Raw genomic sequence first — 8,796 nt, 5'->3', positions numbered from 1 at the left:
TCACAATACAGATTGTATCAAAGCAGCTTCACAGTATTAAATTAAAATAATACAACAAAGTTTGTTTCAAGAGGAATTTATTGATTGATAAAATTAAATTAAATATCCCCAAAATATCCCCAACTGAGCAAGCCAAAGGCAACAGTGGCAAGGAACCGAAAAACTCCAAGTGACCTAATGGTGTCCTAAAACTCCATCAGGTGACCTAATGGAGAAAAAAAAAACCTTGGGAGAACCCAGGCTCAGTCGGGGGCCAGTTCTCCTCTGGCATTTATGAGCTACAGGCCGGATTGTAGTTTGAACTGTAGGATTATATGAATGCCTGGCTGAAGAGATGCGACTTTAATCTAGTTTTAAACTGGGAGAGCGAGTCTGAGCAACGAACAGTATCAGGAAGACTATTCCAGAGTTTTGGAGACAAATGTGAAAATGCTCTCCCTCCTTTGGTGGTTCTGGATATCCTAGGTATGACCAAAAGCCTTGAATTTAGTGATCTTAAAAAGCGCGATGGATTATAGGGCGATAGAAGATCCGTTAAATAGACTGGAGCTAAGCCGTTTAGGGCTTTATAAGTCAGTAGCAATACCTTATAATTAATACGGAGCTTTATAGGATAGTGGCATGAAAGGTTGCAGTGATGAGCATTGTAGCCGATCACAGACATGTTGAGCGCATGAATGCAGTGTTCTCGTAATTGCAACTCGATTTCTCTAACAAATGCTTTCATCAAAACTAACAGTGCAAACATGATGTAAATAAGAGATTTGTTGATTATAACAGGAGTGCAGAACTTAGCTTTCCTGTAGTTCAGTGGTAAGAGCATTGCGTTAACAACGCAAGGTTGTGGGTTCGATCCCAGGGGATTGCACATACCTATGTATAAATGTATAGGATAATGCAATGTAAGAGCCATTAGGACGATGGTTTCTGGTGGAGCTGAGGGAGAGAGGAGCCAAGGCTGAGCCGACAGGTCGGAGCGATGGATAATTTATAAGTGACCAATATATAGGAATCCGGAAGTAAACACGGCTGTGTCTCAAAATCCAGTGAGCGAGGTGACTATTTGCACTGAAGCACGCAACGCGCTAAAATGTCCAAAAACCTTGGCTAGTTGGACAGCTTACTGGTTTTGAGCCACAGTGATGGATATTAGGTGGAGCGATGGGTTCTGAGGCTGGAGGTGGAGCAGGGGGTCCTTCTTACTGGGCAGAGCTGGTGTGTCCTGAGACTCCGAGGCAGATCCTCACAGGGTAGTTCAGAAGATGCAGAGGGGTTGAAGAGAACCATCGGAGATGGGGCTAAGGAACTGGCTGTTAGAGGAGGCGGGAAAAGAAGGCACGGAGGGATCACAAGCGACATGGGGCTGGGCAGAACCAGCGGAGAAGCAGGAGATTCAGGGCTGGGCGGAAACAGCGGGGGTAGGAGAAACATTCCCAGAGGCAATATAAATCACATCCACAGCAGCGGGGTTGTGGTCAGGGCTTTCCTCCATGCCCTCAAACTCCACAAGCACTCCCTCAGCGACGCACAATGTTGCGGGTGTAAAATATAACATTTAACACCACTCAAATGACCGAAATGACTTGAAAATAGATTTGTTCATTTTGATGAACGAGATCGAACGAGAGTCAGTAAAATTATCCGAACTTCCCATCACTAATGGAGAAAGTCCCGCTTTTGGTCTTCCAGTGGAAATTCTCCCTGCTCCAGGCGCAGTAAATAAATTGCTGGCAGTTCCATGGGGATTAGGAGAAAAAGCTCATGGTATTGCTCCTGTCTTCTGTCATGGGTGGCTGTGTCAATGAAGCACACGGCGTAGGAGCAAACTCAAATAAATCTTTAAGAAATACACAATTAAGTAACACAGGGAAAAACAGGAGAAATCCAAAAATGAAACAGGACAAGAAAAAAAGGAAAACTCAGGGCTTACACAGACTAAACGAGAGAACAAATGAGTAAATTAACTAACAACATGTGAACTGAATGAGAGGCACAGTCTAAAAATCACAGGGTAAAACAGGAAGAAAAAACGATGGGATGAATATAGTATCAAAATTATTAACACGTGCAAGCACACTTATCAATGAACTTGATACATGTTGCAGAAATGTTTTATCCATGCCTTTCAACTTGCATGTGCAAAATTCAAAATTGAATGAATGTGAAGCAATTTGTACAAATAGAGACATTTTTGTTTTCCTTTGTATTAGTGTATCATAATTTGCACATGCAACAAAGAAGATGTGCATGTGTGGATCAGGTGACACGCGTGCATTCATTGACGTCTTTTCTGAGTCGATCTCATTAGATTCATTTGGATTTTGAGACTTTCTTTCCGCGGTTTTTAAGCATTTCACAACCCACACACAAACAACTATATGAATAGGCTGGTGCTAATTATTAATGTGTGCACAACTGCCCATCTATTTGACAAATTCACAAATGTGCGTCACTACATTTAAACTAATACAATACAACTTGTGTGTGCAAAATCCAAAATCACATGAATGTGCAGCATTTTGTACAAATAGAGACATAGTTGTTAATACAAAACCTTGATTTTGTATTAATGTAGGCCAGAATTTGTGCATGCAACAAGTAAGATCTGCATTTGTGGATCAGGCGACACGCGTGCATTCATTGACTCGTTTCTGAGTCGATCCTATTTGATTCATTTGGATTTTGAGACTTTCATTTTGCGGGTTTCGCCTTGCACGATCCACACACAGATGTCTGAGAAAACCTGCTACCACTAGATGGCAGTATTCTGCTAAAACAGACAATGGCAGCGTAATCAAGCGTTCTTCCGCATTTAAGACGCTTAATGTGAGTGATATTGAAGCACCAAATTTAGTACACAATATAGGCCTACCTTATTAATAAAGCATACTTTACAGAGGCAAACAGATTGCATCAGATTATGAACAACACCCATAGAAAACCATTATAAAACGCTTAACGTGCAATAGCGCGTTGCATGTTCAATAAGGTGTATTGGCTACTGAGTTTAAATATCACCGTCTTACTGCATTGACGTTAAGCTTTTTCTTTATAATATGCTCTATGGGAGGAAAACTGAATAGCCTACAGACAAGAGCCTATACAAACGCGATGCGCGGCGTGAGCAGCACGTATTCTTTGAGAAGACAAGAAGTCGTTGAGAAGGAGCCACCAGTGTCACAAATTAAAGTCCGATGGCCAGCACTTTTCACTGAGAGACTTGCAAATTGTGTTGATTTGTTTCTGTGTGCTTTGAATTTATATGAAAATCTTGGGCTATGAAAGTTGTGCTGTTCTATTAGAATATATGGGCAAACTTAATATCCTAAGATTATATGACCAGTTCTGTCACGTTGAGTGAAATTAAAATGTTTTAACTTCCTGCATGATGTGTTAATTTAGTACTGTTGTCACTGAGACCCTGGCATCTTTGTTAAATTTGTAAATGTATTTATGTTTTTATAGATCAGCAAATAATTCACCAGGCTTGAGTCTAAGGACCTGAGCAGGTGTTTTCTTGTGTAGTGTTTTTATATATTTGCAAGATAATTCTTTGTGTCTGTGTTTTTGGATGCAATGTATCGGGTAAAAAAAAAAAAAAAAGTGCTGAGAGTTTCACTTTTGCAGTTGTGTTGATTTCATACAAAATCTGGTTCCAGATAGATATCCAGAACTTCTCGTCAAAGCAATGAAGTCCAGTAAACTCATATAGTTAAGTTATGATGTTGAAGAAAAAATACTATTTTATGTCAATTAGACTTGGTTCATGGTTGTGAAAACATAAATTAAGTTCAACCAATATGTTTTTCAGTTGACTTAACTAAAAAATCTAAATGCTCATTAACTGATACAGTACGTTGGCTCAATTTACTGCAAGTTATTTCAACAACTACATATAAGTTGAGTGAACTTAACAGCTAATGTTACCTAAACTTAACTGAGTCAATGCAACAAGATGACTTGACTAAGTCAAGGTGTGTCAACAAATAATTTTTTACAGTGACACCTTTCTTCTCTCTAGCGATGGCCCTGCTGATGCCTTTTTTTAGGATACATTGAGTAAGTATAACCATTCAGTAATACTGGAAGCCTGCAAATTACCTTATTATTGTTTTATATACCACTGATTAACAATTAAAGACTCTTAGTTTTAATGAACAATGTTCGCATAAACCCCACTGGGTCAAGGGCTCAACTAAAACAAAGACTAATCACGATAGTCATGACATCAAATGAAACATTTTCAATAAAATAGCAACAGTGACTAGAGCTAAACCTCTGTTAATTCTTAATTAGACCTTATGTAGACAAATGACAGAAATAAAGTCACTTTCAACAAACTGCTTAGCTAAAAGATTTTCTCTGAAGACCTTAAAGGGGAAATGAAGCAGTCAATCAAATTTACATGATTTACAAAATGGATTTCCACTATAATCAACAATTATATAAGAAACATGACAAATGTAAACATATAAAAGAAAAAAGAAAAAACGTTATATCTTTCGCGGCCAGGGCGCCGCCATTGTGCAGTATTCTAACATGTGACATCACGGGGTTGGTTGGCTTTAAAGGCTCTGGGCTGAGTTCAGTAAAACGCAGTGAAAGACATAAAACTTAACATTAAACTACGCATAAAAAACGTTCATCTGCTATCATATTATCATGTCAAACCTCTCATACATGTTTGCATCACACTGGCTCGTTAACAAGATGCATGTGCTGGTCGAACCAGCGAACAACTAACGTTAGGTACAGTCATTGTTAGCTAACAGCTGTAAGCATGTAATTAACTACCTAAATAATGCTAACTTAGTGTTTAGCTAGTGAAGTTTATTAGTACCAGACAAAAAGACGACGTCTAACGTTATGTTAACAAACTGCACACTGTAGATGTTTGTGAAATAATTTTTTATTCAATATAATGTTTTACATTTTACAGACATGTTACAAACTATTTACAGGCTATTTGCTAACGGTATAGCTTGTGTGTGAGTGTGTGTGTGTGTGTGTGTGTGTGTGTGTGTGTGTGTGTGTGTGTGTGTGGACTACTCTTCCATCCTTGGCTCACTGAAATGACAAAATAAAAAAGCCATCTTCCTGCTTCATTCTGTAACATACAGATCTGTATTATGCTATTGTTTTTGATAGTGTTATACATTTCTTACAGATAATCACGACGATGATTCCTGTCAGCAATTACAGTTTTTCTATAAGCTTTTTTTTTTATTAATGCCGACAGTAAAATGTTGCCAGATATTGCTACTAAAAACAAGCAACAATTTTGTATTATTTGTTTTATAATAATCCGAAATAAGTTCAAAGCTTGTGTTTTGGAAATAAGATTAATATATCACGAACCCTAACATGCAACTTTCCACTTTAATAACTTCCTAAAGTGTGACATTAAATCAGAAAAACAAGTCCAGAAGACTACTGCCACCTTTCCATTAGATGGATCTGGCAACACTGGATCGCACCCGCGCCCTCACAACGCGCTCTCAAGCCCCGTTCACTGCTAGATTCTCGCAGCAAAATGAATTGCAAACACTCATATGAGGTTTAAACGGCTAATTAATCATTCAGAGAGCTTGAAATTTTATTTTTGAATGCAAAAAAATGACCGAGGTCCGGACCTCGGTGACACGGCTACGGCCATGTATCACCGGCTGTTCAACATAGCGACGTACCACTGCTCGGTTCCCACGCCGTATCGACTCAAATGCATAAGCAATGGGACACACGGGCTCAACAGGTCTTTCAAGTTCGTCTTCCTCCATTTCAAATCAATTGCGTATTCAGTCCGGTCCAGTAACGCTTCACTCTCTTCACTCACCAGCGGAACCAACCAACCCCGTTACGTAGGCTGTGACGTCACTCCAAAATGGCGACTCGCTAGCTAGAAATTATGAAAATAATTTTGTCATATATGTGGTTTTAACAACTTAAAAAATAAAAAAAATTGGCAAGGTGATTTTTCTAATATATGTAGCTACTACCAGTGCCAAAACATGGACGTTTCATTTCCCCTTTAAAACGAAACAATTAGTCAAAAAACAACAACATTAAATACAGATAAACAGGGCTCATGAAATGCTTTTATTAAATGTCATATTAAACATTTGAAGTTATTATGATAAAATACATCATGTAATCATGCTATAACAAATCACAATAATCTCTATTACTAGATTACTCAAAGTATGAAGAGATGTAAATATTTTGTAATAGAATCAGAAAAGATTATTTGAAAAGACAATGCTGAGTATATATTTCCCCTGTTAAAAATAAAGGGGCAAAGAACACTTTGAAATGAAACAGATGAAGAAAGGTTCAAACAAAACTAGTACATGTAGAACACTTGATACATTGCTGGTAAAATCAGATAAAGACCAGGCAAGAACAATCTGTCTTGACATTACAGAGGAGATTCCTTGGTATTCACTTTGATATCAGTGTAAGTGACGCCTTTGTATGTGCCCTTGGTTCCATACTCAAACGCACTGCCGTTCCTGCAGGTCATCTTCACTGTGCCAGTGTAAGGCAGGTCAAAAGCGGCTCTGCCAATAGTGACTGAAACATCCAGCTTCTTCCATGGTGGCACATCTACACCTGTAGACAGAATTTCGGTTCTCTCATCTGTGTTCTCCTGACCATAAGTGCTTTCAGATCCAACACTGAAACTGAATCCTGCAGTAACTTCAGCAACCACTGGAATCCCAGCCTTCACAGACATACTAAACGTCGCAGTAAAACTGTTTCTCATAGACCATGAGGATTTTTTGGTCACCTTCTTTGAGGATTCGATTTTTTGATGTTGTGTGGTGGAGGAGTCGTTCCTGAAATTGGCGGATTTGATTTCTTCTACCGTCACCTGTGGTATCAGTTGGTGGAGAGTGGGATAGTGGACATCGGTGAGAACCGTTGATTCAACTGCATTGATAAACATGAATCCCATATTGTCAATGTCGGCACCACCACTTCCTACAACTCCCAAACAATATCCAGAGCCGACATCCATGGGATATTCTGTTTTTAAACCCCAGCTTGTCATCTTTGCAAAGAACTCTCCCCCTAGACTGGTCTTGAATTTGATGGCTCCAAGACGTGATCCTTCTCCGTTTCCCCACAGAGTAAGCGAGGTGAAACGCTCACCAGGCTTGAACGTATACTCTTGATTCGGACCAGATGACTGTCCAAAGGTTTCATTTCTCCCATCTGTAAGCCAGACCCTCACACCCCTAACCTGCCATTCTCCCACCCACACCCAGATCTTCTCCAAACTGGCACCATTGCTTTCACCAGTACATGAAAATGGACCACCTCCGTTTCCACCGACTGTATGCAGAAGTGTTGACATCCTTGAAGAAATTAGATCTGAAAAGTAATTACAAGATTAATTAACACCAGAGATCTAAATCAGGTTTTTTAATGTATTCTAAAATGGTATTTTTAACTCAAATACCTTTTTATTCTTATTCCGTGATTCACAGAAATATGGATTTGTTTTTATTTCATCTGCACATAAAAGTTTCACCATTTATTACTAGCCCTGTATAAACTTACTGCAAATTTCAAGCCATTGGCTACATGAATTGCATCTTAAATGCTCACTGAAATATACTCACATGAATGACTTTAGTCTGAAGAACTCAAGAATAGCTAGTCTGGTACAAGTCAGGAAGATGAGATGTGTTTGACTGAGATGTGTTTGACTGAGATGTGTTTGATTGGGCTGCTGCTTAAATAGAGCTCCAAAGGGGACGGGCTGTCCCTGATGTGCGGTTACAAGTGACACAATTATTTTAGTTATGCAACACTCATTTCATTTGCATCTCTTGCAGTTCATAACAAGCAACTAATGTATGTGGCAAATTAAGTTTGTGGTTTCTGTGACCAAATAGTCTAAAGAGTGGAAATGTCAGTTCACTGGCCCTGAGCTTGTTCTAAGTTTCTGTGCCTGTGCTCGGTCAATGCATTTTCAAGCAACGTTTTAAAAATGACCTGGTAGATTTTAATCGGACTGTTTAGAGTTGGAAGACCTTGAGCCTGTAACAAACCAGCTACCATGTCCAAAGTTTTTTTGTTTTTTTGTTTTTTTGCAGAAAATATGTTGTCCCATTTTTGTTGATGATCTATCCTGCTTTACCTGACCAGTGTGTATAAATGCAAGTAAAATCATTATCACATATAAAGTTAAATTGCAATTTTTTCCGATATGAATACGTTTAGGAGAGTTGTAGTTTCACAAAAAAAAAAAATATATATATATAAAAAAATACATATTTAGTGTAAAAATATTTAGTGTATAACCTTTACATTATTGCTCTCTATTGCTCTATTCCGTGTGCTCTCTAATTTAATTTTTGCATATAGTTCACCCTTTTTGCAGGTTCAAACCAAGCGGCAACATTCTAATCTGAAAAATGAAGTCTACCCGGAAGTGCGAAAAACTGCAATACATCGAAAATCCGCTAGGGGAAGGTCCCAAAAGGGAGCAAATGTCCATACACCCCCATGTTAAAATGTCCGTTTTCACAGCATAAATTCATGTTTTTACAGGTTGGTCCCATGGACTTTTATTGTATTTTTCGATAGGTTCCGAGTGCCTGACAACTGTGAGGGGGGTGAATTTTTTCTAACTCGTTAGTTTAGATCGTATTTAGATATAAAATGTATGACAAATAAGGGCGCGATTGACAGCTTGATTGACAGCTGACAACGAGCATAGGCTGCGCCGAGTGGAATTCCTGAAATTTGACGTCTCGGCCATGATCTGACACAACACATCATACCTGT

The 8,796-nt window shown here is 38.8% G+C and overlaps 1 protein-coding gene and 1 long non-coding RNA gene across 3 annotated transcripts; one reads left to right on the top strand and one right to left on the bottom strand.

Annotated features, from left to right (window-relative positions):
* The first annotated feature begins 953 nt into the window (after positions 1–953).
* Positions 954–3,618, top strand: LOC309493435. The gene is made up of 2 exons (XR_014203930.1): positions 954–2,260; positions 2,623–3,618. It is a non-coding gene; the product is annotated as an uncharacterized lncRNA (long non-coding RNA).
* A 2,465-nt stretch (positions 3,619–6,083) lies between these two features.
* On the bottom strand, positions 6,084–7,729 carry LOC309492487 (aerolysin-like protein). 2 transcript variants are annotated; one of them, XM_082161493.1, is made up of 3 exons: positions 7,626–7,727; positions 7,463–7,515; positions 6,084–7,374 (listed from the first exon to the last, which is right to left on the bottom strand). In XM_082161493.1, exon 3 carries the CDS (start codon positions 7,355–7,357, stop codon positions 6,416–6,418), a length of 942 nt encoding a protein of 313 aa, XP_082017619.1. In that variant the 5' UTR covers positions 7,358–7,374; positions 7,463–7,515; positions 7,626–7,727; the 3' UTR covers positions 6,084–6,415. The 2 variants fall into 2 exon arrangements, with proteins under 2 accessions (XP_082017619.1, XP_082017620.1); XM_082161494.1 differs by lacking the exon at positions 7,463–7,515 and having other exon boundaries at positions 7,626–7,729.
* Positions 7,730–8,796: the final 1,067 nt, after the last annotated feature.

The sequence above is a fragment of the Leuciscus leuciscus genome (genome assembly GCF_965113295.1).
Source record: "Leuciscus leuciscus genome assembly, chromosome: 2".
Classification (NCBI taxonomy): Eukaryota; Metazoa; Chordata; class Actinopteri; order Cypriniformes; family Leuciscidae; genus Leuciscus; species Leuciscus leuciscus.
The sequence above is the reverse complement of the archived record's forward strand: the minus strand, read 5'-3'. Positions and strand labels throughout refer to the sequence as shown.